The following is a 14,883-nucleotide window of genomic DNA, read 5'->3' as shown; positions in this document are numbered from 1 at the left end:
ATCTAAAGTATTTCAATGTACTTTTGCTACCTTAAACGTCTTCTTCATTGAAGAAAATGGTAAATATTGAATTTTTTACATGTAGTAACAGAATTAAAGAGAGAAACACAGGTAGTACACATGAGAATATACAAAGGGATAATAAGAATACAAATACACATGAAGTAACAGTATTAATAGAAATAACAAAAATAACATGAGATCCACTTTCTAGTAGCCGAAGTTAACTTTCGATTTCCTCAGTTATTGATCCGAAACAGACACTTGGTTACAGCCATGGTTACAGCACTAGCCGCCTTTATGACCCATGCAGAAGCAAGGTTAAAATAGTCTGTCCAATCAGAGCGGCCCACGTTTCCACACGAACCCGGATCTCGGTGCGTGGACCAATCAGAGAAATGTAGGGCAGAAAGGGAGGGGACGACGAATTCAGAGGCAGAAAGCTATCGTGTACAAACTGTACAGGCCGCTGTCAGCTGTTCTGCATCCTCATGTTACCTGGAGGTGTTTTAAGTCCAACTAAAGTCAATTTACTCCTTGACATTATGGGGAATCTTAATTTTTAAGGGGGAACCTTTCAGCTGCGTGCTTCCTTCCTACCCGGACTACTGTCACACCGGGACCGTAAATACACCGTCGTAGCTGGTTCCAGAGGGGGACATGATGGAGATTTAACACATAATCTAACAGGCTTCAATGAAGCAAAGGGGTGTTTTCACTCGACGTGAAAGCAGAGGTGCGAGTTCCGCAGGTTCCGGTGTGAGGCTGTGATTGTATCTGGGGATGGAGTCGTGTCGGCGGACCCTGTGCTCCCTCTCTCTGCTGTGTGTCCTCCTGGACATCCAGCTGGACGGTAAAACTTCCTTTATACTACCTAACATGTCTCTAAAATTATTCAGAAACACGAGTGTAAAAACACGTTTCTGAACGTTTCAAGCTTCTATGTAGCCGCTAAAGTGTCCAAAACTGTCACTTACTGTTCGCTAGCCTACTGTAGGTTACAGTATGCAATATACTGTATGCACACATAACAGTCACTTCTGAATTATGAGCATTATTTAGGTTATAAAAGCCCAAAGTTACACGTTTACAAGGTGTTAAAGAGTATGTTAGGCGTTACCAGGAACTACAGGCTCTGTTTGGGTTCCTATTTCTCAACACACCTTCATAACTCCCTCTTATAATGATTTAAACATTTTTTACAAGATTGCTTTCATAGGATTTGTGAATTGAGTTCCTTTTACCTTTTTTTTTAAGTCCCTTGATTAAACCTAATAAAATATAAAAGCATTCTCTAAACTTTTATTAGTATAATTTCTTTGACTTATTGTATTTTTCTCATAATGTAAGCTCATTTTGCTCAATATTATATACATTTAGATTTCTTTTAAATATCCCTTAAATTAATTTGTTGCCTTTTTTTATTTTATCATCTTAGTTTTGAAAAGGTGGTATGAAAATAAATACATACGTTATTATTATTTTAATATTATCTTCATTAAGAAAGTTTATGGATGTTTATAGTTGTATACCTGACTACCTGTTACCTGAATTTACATGTGTTTAATATGTCTGACTGTTTGTGTATGAATCATGACCTGCTGTTATAATGTTGTCGCCGTGTCTTTTCAGTGATATATTTCAAGCTCCATCTTGTGTTACAGGTGTCTTAGGGGCGACCCATGTCGAGATCGAGCACCACTTGGAGATGGGCCGCAAACTTTTGGCTGCTGGTCAGCTGGCCGAAGCCTTATCCCACTACCACTCAGCTGTGGGTAAGGTTACACACACACACACATACACACACACACACACACACACACACCACACACACACACACACACACACACACACACACACACACACACACACACACACCACACACACACACACACACACACACACACACACACACACACACACACACACACACACACACACACACACCACACACACACACACAGAGGCTGACATTTCCAGTCTCTGCTCCAAAAAATGCCCGTCCTCTTCCCCTTTTCAGTAAACACAAGAGAGGCTTGTTTGTCGCTTTGAGAAATTAACAGTTCTTTAAATTGAACAGAGGGAGACTCTAAGAACTACCTGACCTACTACAAGAGAGCAGCGGTGTTCCTAGCCATGGGAAAATCCAAATCTGCTCTGCCGGACCTCACCAAGGCCATCCTGCTCAAACCTGACTTCCTGGCTGTAAGTTTTCCACCCCAAACACTCGCATTCAAGATTCTGTATTGTGTCCTTGTATTTAATCATATTGATTTTGTTTTCTCCTCATCATCTTGTCTCTCGATCTCTTATTTTCTTGTGTTCCCAGGCCAGGTTACAGAGAGGGAATATCCTGTTGAAGCAGGGCAACACACAGGAGGCCAGGGAGGACTTTGAAGCAGTGGTGAGTTCAAGTCCTAAACTGCTTCTACACTTTTTACTGTTGAACCTGAAACCACATTTTACCAGACAGATTTTTGTGATTAGGAGAGGAATTTACCCTGTTTTGTTTTTTTTAGCTACAGCGCTCCCCAGACCACGAAGAAGCTCGGGACCAGCTGATGAAAGCGAACGAGCTGGAGGAGCTGCAGGAGGAGGCCCATGCTACGTACCACCAAGGGGACTACAGCGCCAGCATCACCGTGCTGGAGAGGGTCATTGAGGTGTGTGTCAGCTCTGCCTCCTGATGTAGACGCATGTAGAAAATAGGCGTTTGCATGCATTTTCTTCTGTTGTTATATGACATTCCTATGTGTATTATTGGGTTGTGTACCATTATTTACCAAATATCTGTCACAAAGATGACTATGAAGCTGGATAACGGCGTTAGGTCTCTGATTAAAGAAGTCATTTGAATGTACGCTTTTTGTGTGCTTTGTTGCTGAGTGTTACTTAAGAAGATAGACTGAATCATCATGTCTGTCAATATGAAGCTACATCCAGCGGAAAGACGGTTAGCTGAGACAGATGTAAAGAACATTGATAATTGGCTATATAAATATACTTGATTGAATTAGCCTAGCTTAGTTTAGCTAGCATTTACATAAAATACAACCCAACTCTAACTAATTTATTTTCAGGAACAGTATGGATAAAAAACAATTCCCCCAACATATGATCTTGGACAAAGTGTGATCATTGGTTCCTTTCCTGTCGAGCTCAAGTAGCTCCCATGTGTGTATTCAATCTTCTCAATACGCCATCCTCCGTCAGATCTCTCCCTGGGACCCGGACTCTCGGGAGCTTCGTGCAGAGTGCTACATCCGGATGGGCGATCCTCAGAAAGCCATCCAGGACCTGACCCCGACCACGAAGCTACGCAACGACAACCGCGGCGCCTTCCTGAAGCTCAGCATGCTGCACTACAGCCTGGGGGATCACCACGAGTCACTCAAGTGAGCTTAAACAAATTCACTCATGCAAAAATGAAGCTTATTTCCATCTCGGGAACATCAGTTTCACTCGCTGAATGATCGCTTCGCTCGTCTGTTTCCGTGTAGTCTCATCCGGGAGTGTCTGAGGCTGGACCAGGATGACAAAGAGTGCTTCACCCCACTACAAGCAGGTGAAAAAGCTCAGCAAGCAGCTGGACTCGGCAGAAGAGCTCATCGAACAGTTCAGGTCAGTAGTTTCCTGTCGGAGAGGTGCCGGTTCCCTCCTGAAACACGGTCCTCTAAGATGCATTTACAACATGTCTGCTGCAAAATACGTGTCGGCCTGAAACGGATAATGTCATCCACTTGAAATTCTAAGGATGAAAGTTATCCGATTCAGGTGCAGCCTCCAAAACATGGCACTTACACTAATTGATTAATTTATTTTAGGGGAACGGCACATTTATCACTGTACATGAGCCAGCGTTAGCCAAAAAGTACATTTTTGAACTTTCGCCCCTTTTAAACGGCAAATAATCCAATCCACTTTATTTCTATAGCACATTTAAAAACAACAGAGTTGGAAAAAGTGCTGTACATCAACAACTATATAAGAAACATAGCATAAATACATGAAAAACAGGCAGGACATGAAACAAATGTAAAACACGAGACAATGAAACCAGATCAGAAGCCACCGACTGAGAAACTCCTACATGACGTACAAACAATACAAAACACTAGAAAGATAAAAACCCAAATTTAAAAGCACAAGTGTCACCTGGTCTGTAAATGTCAGGGGAAAGAAGTGGGTTTTTACCTGGAGGGGCAATTAGTTCCTTAACTTTGGAGCCTCAAAGGCTCTGTCTCCCCGCTGCTTCAAATAAGTCATTACACTTCCAATAAAACACGACATATACAATAACCCAGGAGAACCAAACATGAACAGCTCAACGGGTGTAAAAAGCCATGAAGAGGTTAAAGGTAGGAGATTTCAATCCAGGCATTTTATTCAAAACAGTTTTAAGCAGGACAATGGGTACAAGAATTTGAAAACATGACGATTGCAAAACCAGATAAGGTTACAGAAAACTGGTAAAACCAGACCGACAAAAAAAAGTTGAAAGGAGGAAGAATTCCATGACTAGGCATGATGGCAGATTTGAGTTTAAATACAAAGGAATGCTAAGAGCTGCTACGATGTGTGTTTAAAGGGAGGATGTTTCAAAAACCTCTGAGGTAAATAACACTTGCAACATGACTGACTAATTAATACACTTGCACTGAACTATCTCTCTACTCTCAATTAGGTTTCAGGAAGCCATTAGTAAGTACGAAACAGCGATGAAGACGGAGCCCAAAATCCCGCTCTACACAAACCTGGCCAAAGAGAGGATCTGCTTCTGCCTCGTAAAGGTGAGAAAGAGGATATTATCTATATTTGATGATGATAAATGGAATAGAAGAAGGGACATTCGTGTGATTTTCTTTTTTGTGGCATTATATTTTCCGATCCCAATGCTCACTGCCAGCTGTTTTTCCCTCTGTTTCGCCCATTCTAGCTCAATTCAGCTCTGGATGCCATAGACGTTTGTTCAGAGGCTCACCAGAGAGACCCTCGCAACGCCAACGTCCTCCGAGACCGAGCAGAGGCGTACATCCTCAACCAGGAGTACGAGAAAGGTAACGGGGGGGGGGGGGTCTTGCCTATACACAGAGATGAAAGAAATATCTGTAGTTTGTCTATTCTAACCGGTTCTTCATGGTTTAGGATAATAAGAATACTGTAAAGGCAAAACACACATTCAGGAGATGAATAGTATTTTAAGGTTATTTAAACTGCTCCTCCCATCTTTACTTAACCCTTCTCTTGCGTTAGGTCATACCAGTGATATCTCTGGAACTTGATGGTTGACATCTCATTTGAACAGTCCAAGCAAGTAGAATCAAGCGATGACAGACAGAATGACACCAGGGGTGACTTTCATATTAGTTTTGGCAGTAAGTTCAAAGATAGTGCTTATTTTACATTACTGTATATTATAAAAATGCTTGCCATGTAGGCTGTGTTTACTGGAGATGGAAATGATTTAGTTGGTGTTGTAGCTGAGATTCTTCCCGTTCCAATGATGTATGGGATGTATTGATTTAATACAAGTAAGCCAGTGTTTCATGTCATGGTCCCGACCACCGGTGGGCCCATCAAGTTTCAGCATTCACTGTGATGAATAGAAAATAAGACACTGAAGCTGTTTTCCTCAAATGAAAATTTATTGAAAGAGAAATATAACAATACAAGAAAGTGTGTGTGTGTGTGTGTGGTGTGTGTTGTGTTGTGTGGTGATGTGTGTGTGTGTGTGTGTGTGTGTGTGTGTGTGTGTTGTGTGTGTTAGTGTTTATGTGTGTGTGTGTGTGTGTGTGATGTGTGTGTGTGGTGTCGCTGTTGTGTGTGTGTGTGTGTGTGTGTGTGTGTGTGTGTGTGTGTGTGTGTGTGTGTGTGTGTGTGTGTGTGTGTGGTGTGTGTGTGTGGTGTGTGTGTGGTGTGTGTGTGGTGTGTGTGTGTGTGTGGTGGGTGTGTGTGTGTGTGTGTGTGTGTCCAGTTGTAGCAGCAAATATGGCACCCATAACAACATATGGGTGCAATAACAAGGAGTGTAAAGCGGTTTAAGGTGTCTCACTTTTATTTTTTTTAATCTGGACTATGTTTCAATTTTGTACGCGCGCCCCCGTGTCCTCCTCGCTGGTTCTCTCACTGTACCACATATTGGACCCGGAGAAGCAGATATGGGGAACCACAAACAGCGGACTTCTTCCATTGCCCTTTTCTGCCAAATGTCACTGCTTTGTAAGTGTGTTTTGTATTTGGTTTGCGCGCTCCCGAGCCAGTTTTCTTTACTGTACCTGGCGCGGCTGGTGTTGCAGTTTCCCTTGGCGCCGCCGGCGAGTTTATGTCGCTTGCGTCTGGGTCTCCTTCGTCGTCTTCTTCATCAAAATCTCCTCCCTCGGAATTAACCACCATGCCCTCGTCTTCCTCACAGGACCGGAGAGGAGAGGAAATTATATCCCTGTCATTGGTTGCGTCCTCAAAAAAGCGTTTTCTTGCCCCCGAATGTGTGATATTTATTTAATATTCAAATCGGCACAGGGAAAAAAAAGTAGGGGGGCGTTTTGAAATATTTTACACCAGAGCAGAGCAACAAAGATGGCCGCCCCTCTTATATTTATTTTTTAACAACCCCCCCAATAAGAAAAAAATCCCCTTACATAAAAAATGGCTGACTATATTATTTCAGAACGCACCCCCCTCCTCCTTTCTCTCTTTCTCCCTCTGCGCGCCCCCCTCCCTCCTTAAAAACGTACACATTGTTACAAGAGAAAGGGGTGTGTGGCTGCATGTAAGTTACATTGTTTCTTGTTTGTGTCTTTGCTGTTCCCCCCCCCTCCCTCTTTAATATTTTTTCTCAAGTCAGGATAAGTCAAGAATCAGAACACTTGCCGTTGTGTGTGTGTGTGTGTGTGTGTGTGTGTGTGTGTGTGTGTGTGTGTGTGTGTGTGTGTGTGGTGTGTGTGTGTGTGTGTGTGTGTGTGTTTGTGTGTGTGTGTGTGTGTGTGTGTGTGTGTGTGTGTGGTGTGTGTGTGTGTGTGTGTGTGTGTGGTGTGTGTGTGTGTGGTGTGTGGTGTGTGTGTGTGTGTGTGTGTGTGTGTGTTTGTGTGTGTGTGTGTGTGTGTTGTGTGTGTGTGTTAAATGAACATTTATTGAAAGGCGGTCAAATCTGACCGAAAATGTCAAGTGTGTTTCACTGTTGAATAAATCACTCGAGATGCAATGCAAGTGGTGACCATCACGTGTGTGTGTCCAGAGGCCCAGTGTGCAGGATGACAAGGTATTGAGGCAATTGGATGAAAAACACAATATTTATGATTAAAATAAAAGTCATTCGGTCACTTTTGACCCGAAACGCAAGAGAAGGGTTAATAAAGAGAAAACAAATCTGGACTGATAACAGAAGGTTTTCTATTGTAACGTCTTTTTATTACGGTTTGGTTTCAGCTGTGGAAGACTACATCGAAGCCAAAGAGTTTGACAGCGAAGGCGAACGCATTGATCTGAAAGAAGGACTGGAGCGAGCTCAGAAACTTCTCAAAGTCTCTAAAAAGAGGGACTACTACAAGATCCTCGGTGTGGGAAGGTAACCAGCCAGCTTTATTACAAACATCTTTACTTCCTTAATCCTTCAATGATATCTGACTTCATCAATATCGCTCCAAATAACTCTTACGTATGGTGCTTTCTCTTCAGGAGTGCAAACAAGCAGGAGGTCATCAAGGCGTACAGGAAGCTGGCGCAGCAGTGGCACCCCGACAACTTCCAGTCCGAGACGGATAAGAAAGAAGCGGAGAAGAGGTTTATCGACATCGCATCGGCTAAAGAAGTCCTCATTGACCCAGGTCAGGAGCTGTCACATGGTTGGCATTAGCAGACAGATGTTCAGAGAGGGGTCTGGTATCTCTGGAAAACAACAGCTAGCTCTCCGAAAGAAACATGACACTGCAGAAAAATATCTAGCATAGTTTATGGCAGCCCTGTAACTATAATGTCACAATTACACACTACTGGTTGCACATTTTAAAAGTATAGTTACACATTTGTGGATATGTGCAATTCATTTTTGCTGATATTAAGACAAGAAGATTGATACCTCTCTTGCTGTCCTTGTTAAATATGAAAACTACAGCATGCCGCTAATTAGCTTAGCATTAAGGTGGAAACAGCTAGCATGGCTTTGTCTGAAATAACAAAAACTACTTAACAGCATTTATAGCTGACTCAAAATGTATCTTATTAGTTTCGGAGTGTAAAAACAGCAAGTTGTGGATTTTTGGGGGTTTATGTGACTGACCATGTGTTGCTAAGCTAAGCTAACTGGCAGTAGCTTCACATTGAGCAGGTTTAGGATAAACCAGTAGTCTGAACACCATTATCAAGCAACAAAAACTCTGTCATGTTAAGCAATAATTTATCTTCAACTGTCTTACATTTGTTTTTCATGCATCCTTTTCCAGAAATGAGGCAGAAGTTTGACGCGGGTGAGGACCCCCTGGACCCAGAGAGCCAGCAGGGTGGGGGGGGAGGAGGACACGGCTGGCCTCATCACTTCAACCCCTTTGAATCTGGAGGCAGCTTCCACTTCAAGTTCCAACACAACTAGAGCGGAGGACTTCACGGACACTTCGAAGTCCCCCACATTTTGGGAGGAACCACGGCGGAATAACGGAGAAGTCTTCCTCAGAACTTCAAGTTTTCTTGAAATTTTTAACGCAGCGGATTCTTGAGTCGTACAGTGAAAAAAGATAAACGGACTTCTTCCCACCAACACTAAGGATCTAGCTTAATGTCGCGGTGGGTGAAGGAAAGGAGATCCTCGTGAAGGGAAGGATGGTTTAGCAGATGTTTGGGTTGTCTGCTCTTGTTACTCATTTCTTACTTTGTGCCATTCTTTTATCGACGGCCTCTTTTTTTAATGCAGTAGCTGCTCGGACATTTCATAGGAAGTTCATTTCTGCTCGCAGTATTCTCTCACCGTGTCAAATCTTCTCTAGAGAATCACGATCTTTTGTACATCAGGAGGATTTTGTTCAGCTTCTACATTAATGGTGAGTAGGAGGGACTTCAACACTATCAAAGGAAACATGTGGAAGCTTTGGAGATTAATTTAATGCCAGAACGTGACTGTTTTTTTGTTCATTTGTTCTTACCAGTTATCTAATTGGAAGAATGTGTAAATTCTGTACTTGATTGGAAATACTGTCTTCTAAAACCCGCATATTCACTTGTTCAAATGGGAAAATATTCAATATTCTGGATAAAAACGCAGCAACTAAGACGAGAGTTGTAGTATTTTGCTCGTTCCTTTATCACTCATTTCCAAGCACCTCTTTTGCACTTTGTTTGAAAACCACTCCTCCTCCACTCCTGATGTGTCACTGCAGGACTTCTTTGAAGCCTTTAATAGACTCCTTACAATATCCGAGAGCCTCATTTACAAAAAGATAATACAGAAAAATGCACACTTTAAATGTTATCATAACCAGTATGTTTAGATAATTTGTCTAACAGGATGCACTGCGACACGATTTGCAAACTTAACCATTACGTTACAGATAAAATCAAGAGTGCTTCAACCCATATACTAAGGTGACTTTCTTTTATTGTTATTTTGACAATAGCGGCTTGAAGATACAGCGACTGTAACGGCTCTCATGTCTCCTGCTAGTCTGTGTGAACTGAATGCATTTAAAACGACTGAGTGGGAAGTTTTTTGTTTCTGGGATTTCTTTTTAGGGGTTTTGCGGTAAGTGGCATACATTTGACTCTTGCCAAACTGAATCAGCTGACATGCTCAAGCTATTAAAATATTGAAACAATCCAAGTTTGTCCTGATGTCATGATGTATTGTAATGACCGCTACAGAACAGCGCCCCCTGCTGCTACTAGTGGTTTGTTCGGGATGTAGGATGGATGTTCGTCCTCAGATATTTGACCTAACGTCATACAGTTGGCTGCATAATGCTTATATTACATTTCAAATCCTAATTCCCTGCATTTTGTAATAACCACTGAAATAAGTTACATTTCAATGCAGCATTATTATTTAGTGTTAAAACATGCCCTCCTTTTACATCATGTGCTGACGCCTTCGGGTAAAAGTGATTCAGATTCATAGTTTTTTTTTTATTCCAAGCATTCTTATTTTATTATTGCACTTACATAACCACAATTCATGTTACTTCATGTATTTCTAACTCCAACCCCTTTTAAAAAATGTAGCGACCAACAAACTTTCTATGTGGAAAACAATTTAACACATACAGCCATGTATTTTAAAACATCCACACACACCCAAGTAGCTGCTGTTTGCCAACACCTACTCTCACTCACACACACAGGATTTTACAGCCATTGCTGCGAGCATAGCAGAAACGGCTAAATCCAGAGTATGGACACAGGAGTTCTGCATCAGTAAAGGTGAAGGGATAAAATCCTCATACAAAAGAAGTCCATTCTCCTTTTGCTGGCTCTCAGAGAGACAGTCACATCCAAACAGGAAAGCGTTTCATCAATGGCTCGCTCCAAATCCTGGTACATCTTCCAAACTGTCTGCCTCCACCTCGATGGAGACCACATGGTGACCGGGGATCATGGCCAGGCCCAGGACCCGGGGCTCGCCTTGGGAGAACGTGTCTGAAGACAACAAAATAAGGAAATCAAGTAAACATCAACTAGTTTGCATCAAAACGAAACATGTTGAGTAAACTTTAGTTAGAAAATTCACAATATCGTATTTTAAAGATCTGTTTTGTGAATCGAGCTTAATTTCAAAAGGATTGTGGGAGGAAAAAAAGTACCACACAAATATTTCCATTAAACTTTCTTTATTTGGACATCCATAATGAAGTAATTTTAAAATGTCCCTTAGATTATACATTTTGGCATTTTTTATGTCATGTTTCTCTTCGCGAAGCTCTTTGTTTTGATAAGTGCTCCATAATTTTCTTTTATTAAAGGGCACTTCATGCTGCTTGATCAACATGAATCAGGTTGAGGATGACACCCCGATGTCAGTGTTTCCTGCAGAACGGATTGGGTTTGTTAATGTGTTGATCAGTGTTCAGTTCACCTACCTGAGGATTTGAGGAACTCCTGAGCAGATCCGAGGATCACGTTGCAGTCTCGGTCCGTGCAGAGGAAGAGCCCGACCAGAGTCCGGCCGTCCGTCATCCGGATCTTCATGTTCTTGTTCAGAAGCCCCTCTAGTTTCTGCCGGGCCTGGTACGAAGGGGACACCTGATACTGCTCCTGGGTGAGAGGGGAAAGGTAAGAGACTTAACTAACACTGGATCTAATGGTGGAATAATCTGCGTATTCTTGTATTAGTTAGCTGTTAAACAAACATGTTTTATTGTTATGTCAACTTGTAAAAATCTAATGTGGTGTTTGCAGTTAATCGTTTACTAGTAAATGCATTCAGGGAACTGCATAACGGCTTTGGCATGTTAGATAGATACTATATGCTAAATGTAGTGTTATGTATCTAAATATAATCTGCTATAGGCTAATGTTACATCGTTTTAACAGCTGACAGCTAGTTTATTCGTTAGCTACCGGCTAACTTTAGCTGCAACTGAAGCCTTGATTACCATTCAATGTGTGTAAAGAAAATAGTGTTCTCTTCGACACGTCAAACAGCGTGAACAATCATGTCAAATACTAAATGAAAAAACACATACATGAGTCGAAGGACCGTTTTCCTCAATCATTGTTGCCATAATCTCTTCTTCTTTGTTTACGGAGTGATTTCTCTGACGGACCAGCCAAACCGGAAGCTGAATATCCGGTGTTTTCTTCTTAAAGGGTACGTCACCATCAAACTAGTGATGGAGTAAAACATTATAAAACATTCCGGTTTAGCATTCAAATGTAAAATCAAGTGAGCCATTACATCCGTAGTTTATTAAAGTTGGAAGAAGAGGCAACAAACAACGGAAAGGAGCTCTAAATGTAAGAATTCATTGCTAAAGTTGATACATTTCCACACCTGATCGTTAGCTATAATTAGACCAATTTGTCTCCTTTTGAACTAACGTTTGGAAGTGACGCCAAGCCTGCTGTAATTACTGGGAGATCATAGTATTTTGAAGCAAGACTGTTGGCTATTTGGTCACATTTGAGCCAATTATATGTCATGTAGTAGGTATTTGTCTGTGACTGAAAGTGTGTCTGTTTCTATTCAACTTTAAACTGTTGGTTTAAAAATGGCCTAGCCTTTTTGTATTACTTGTTTTATTCAAGTCAGCTAGTTTATTAAGTAACTACAAACCTAATTTTAAAGCTTGAAGCTTGGATTACAACACACACAATGGGTGTGAAGTACAATGATAATGGTCTAGAATTAAGCAAGTCAAATTACATTGAGAACACACACCTGGTTTGATTTTAAAGACATACCTTTCAATGATAAAACCATTCAAATAAAACAATATGTTATGGTCTGTAAAATGTGGAGCTGTTATTTTTCTTTGCGTGACTAAACATAATGATTTCAAATATAACTGTTTCTGGATGAAGAGCAAATCCAAATAAATCCCGTGTTTCTCCTGAGGAAATGTGTATGCAGATACAAGCCATTATCGTATACACACATTCTTATCAATAGGACAAAAATAATCAATCAATGAATATGTGTTGGCTTAACTCCTGATTCACCCATGTATTTATGACACATTGTTTCCCTATACAGGCTCTGACCAACGGGGATCCAATGACTCACTGTGTGAAAAGCTACATGACACACAGTAATCATCCAACATTGACAGTGGTTTAAAAATCTTTAGCTCATGACCCATTGACACGAAGCAATCTGTACTTGTCATCAATTGTCCGAGGTCTGCTTTTAATGACCAGTTCAAACAAAGATTATTGTGAAGCAGAATGTTTTAGTTTCCTGAGAATACTTTCACAACCCTTATCTTGAGACATATCTCCTCGTACATCTGTCCATCCCATCCCATTATATGTAAACAATATTTGTAATCAGATGCAATTTTCTACCTATCATATGTATGCTGATGACACTAGTGTATACTCATGTGCTCCTTCTCTGGATATGGCCGTTTCCAATTTAAAATCTGATTGTATCACGCTGCAGCATGCGCTTCTTGATTCCAAACTGCTTTTGAACAGTAAGAAAACCAAAGCAATGCTTTTTGCTCCCAAGTCAGCGTCCTCTTGCCTCTCCATTGACACCCTTGATGGCGTCTCTGTTGAGTTTGTCGATACCTACAAATATCTGGGCTTTTGGTCGGACAGTAATCTCAACTTCAAACACCATATTGAAGTTCTAACTAAGAAATTCACGCTTGGCTTCCTTTACAGACTTAAATGTTGTTTTTCAACTTCATCCCGTAAAAGGTTGGTCTCTGGCTTATTCCTGTCCCAGCTGGACTACGGTGATACCATTTATAGATTTGCCTGTCCCACTGTTTTGGCCAAACTTGACCCACTCTACCATGCTGCACTGCGTTATATATCAGATGCACCCTATAGGACTCATCAGTGCACACTGTATAGCCTAACGGGATGGTCCTCACTTAGTATGCGTAGGATGCAGCATTGGTTTTTATCAATGTATAAAGCCATTTTAGGAAAGCTTCCACTGTACATATGTGCCAGATTTGCTCCAGTTTGTAACTCTTACAACCTCAGATCCAGCGCCTGGATACGGGTCCAGGTTGCCGTGCGGACTGAGGCTGGAAAAAGGAGTATTTTTCATTATGGTCCTTGGTCTTGGAATGACCTTCAATCACGCCTCAAACTGAGGGCACTTGTCTCAATAGCATGTTTTAGATTGAAGTTGTCTGAGGTCCTTACCACCAGCTGCTCTTGCAGTAATAAGTAGTGCACCTTTCTTACTGTCCTAATGTGCAAAATGTAGTGACTGCTTTTTCGTCTTTTGTTTTCTTAGTTATGTTCTCTGTATTTTATATGTTTGTGTTATGTGTAACGTTGCTGCCTTCTTGGCCAGGTCAGCATTGCAAATGAGATTCTATCTCAATGCTTTTATCTGGTTAAATAAAGGTTAAATAAAAAATAGAGAAGATTAACTGATTAGATGTTGAGGGTCAAGGACACATTGACCTCCAATCCGTACCAATCCTTCTTGGCATTATTTCTCAGGAATGCCGCAGGTCATTTCTTCAGATTAAAACATCCTCACGGTTTTGATAAATGAACTGATTATAATTTGGGGCCGGAGGTCAAGTTCACTGTAACCTCACATTACCGAATGTTGGGCTATTAATCAAAGATGAATATGCTAATTGAGAGAAGTTCACTATAGGCTTCTTTCCCCACTACTTTTGCCACCCTCGCTCAGACTAATCTCATTGGGCAAAATAAGTCGTCATTATAATTTATGAAGTGCTCATCCAAGACTAAACCCAAAGAGAATAGACCATACTTTCACTTAAAGCTCTACCTTGGGATATGTAAAGCCATCTTCTTCCCTCCCCAGCCCCCGCTGCCAGCCCGTTATCAAAGCATTATCTGCTCTCCGGGTCGCCTCAGTTCACAGCTCAGCTCTGAATGGAGCTCAGGAGCCTGTGTGTCACACTGCATAAAATCTGGGTTAGCTACAGCGCCGCTCCCAGGGGAGGCGCTTTCCCCTCTCATCCTCGACACGTCTCCCTGCCAAACGGACATGGGGAGGGGTGGCGGGGTGGCCACAGCACAGTAGTGCAGTGTGTCAGGGCCTGCAGCATATGAGAGAGTCTTGGGGATTTGTTCTCTTTTTTTTAATGCAAAGTCAGGGCTACAAGTACACATCACATCCCCACAGAAATGCACACATATCACCAGTCACCCAATGTGATGTCTTGCATTGCTCCGTGTCTCACTTGGCAGATGTAGCACTTGGATGAGACTCTAACAAATTCCTCCCTTGTCATCTGT

General features: G+C 41.6%; 2 protein-coding genes across 4 annotated transcripts; one reads left to right on the top strand and one right to left on the bottom strand.

The window, feature by feature from the left end:
• The first annotated feature begins 415 nt into the window (after positions 1-415).
• On the top strand, positions 416-9,805 carry dnajc3b (DnaJ (Hsp40) homolog, subfamily C, member 3b). The gene is given in 13 exon segments (XM_034105761.2): positions 416-853; positions 1,665-1,775; positions 2,081-2,205; positions 2,330-2,404; positions 2,520-2,663; positions 3,214-3,395; positions 3,501-3,552; positions 3,554-3,621; positions 4,685-4,790; positions 4,937-5,057; positions 7,426-7,564; positions 7,675-7,823; positions 8,439-9,805. Coding segments are annotated over 13 exon segments (1,488 nt in total). The 5' UTR covers positions 416-783; the 3' UTR covers positions 8,585-9,805.
• Positions 9,806-10,086: 281 nt separating this feature from the next.
• naa38 (N-alpha-acetyltransferase 38, NatC auxiliary subunit) lies at positions 10,087-11,773 on the bottom strand. 3 transcript variants are annotated; one of them, XM_034105762.2, is made up of 3 exons: positions 11,664-11,773; positions 11,058-11,232; positions 10,087-10,617 (listed from the first exon to the last, which is right to left on the bottom strand). In XM_034105762.2, the coding sequence occupies exons 1-3, from the start codon at positions 11,700-11,702 to the stop codon at positions 10,493-10,495; spliced, it is 339 nt and encodes a 112-aa protein (XP_033961653.1). In that variant the 5' UTR covers positions 11,703-11,773; the 3' UTR covers positions 10,087-10,492. The 3 variants fall into 3 exon arrangements, with proteins under 3 accessions (XP_033961653.1, XP_033961654.1, XP_033961655.1); XM_034105763.2 differs by having other exon boundaries at positions 11,058-11,229; positions 11,664-11,767; XM_034105764.1 differs by having other exon boundaries at positions 11,058-11,226; positions 11,664-11,764.
• Between the last annotated feature and the right edge of the window lie 3,110 nt (positions 11,774-14,883).

Source organism: Pseudochaenichthys georgianus, chromosome 18 (assembly GCF_902827115.2).
Source record: "Pseudochaenichthys georgianus chromosome 18, fPseGeo1.2, whole genome shotgun sequence".
Lineage (NCBI taxonomy): Eukaryota > Metazoa > Chordata > Actinopteri > Perciformes > Channichthyidae > Pseudochaenichthys > Pseudochaenichthys georgianus.
Note: the sequence above shows the minus strand (reverse complement) of the source record. Positions and strands in the feature narration are given on the sequence as shown.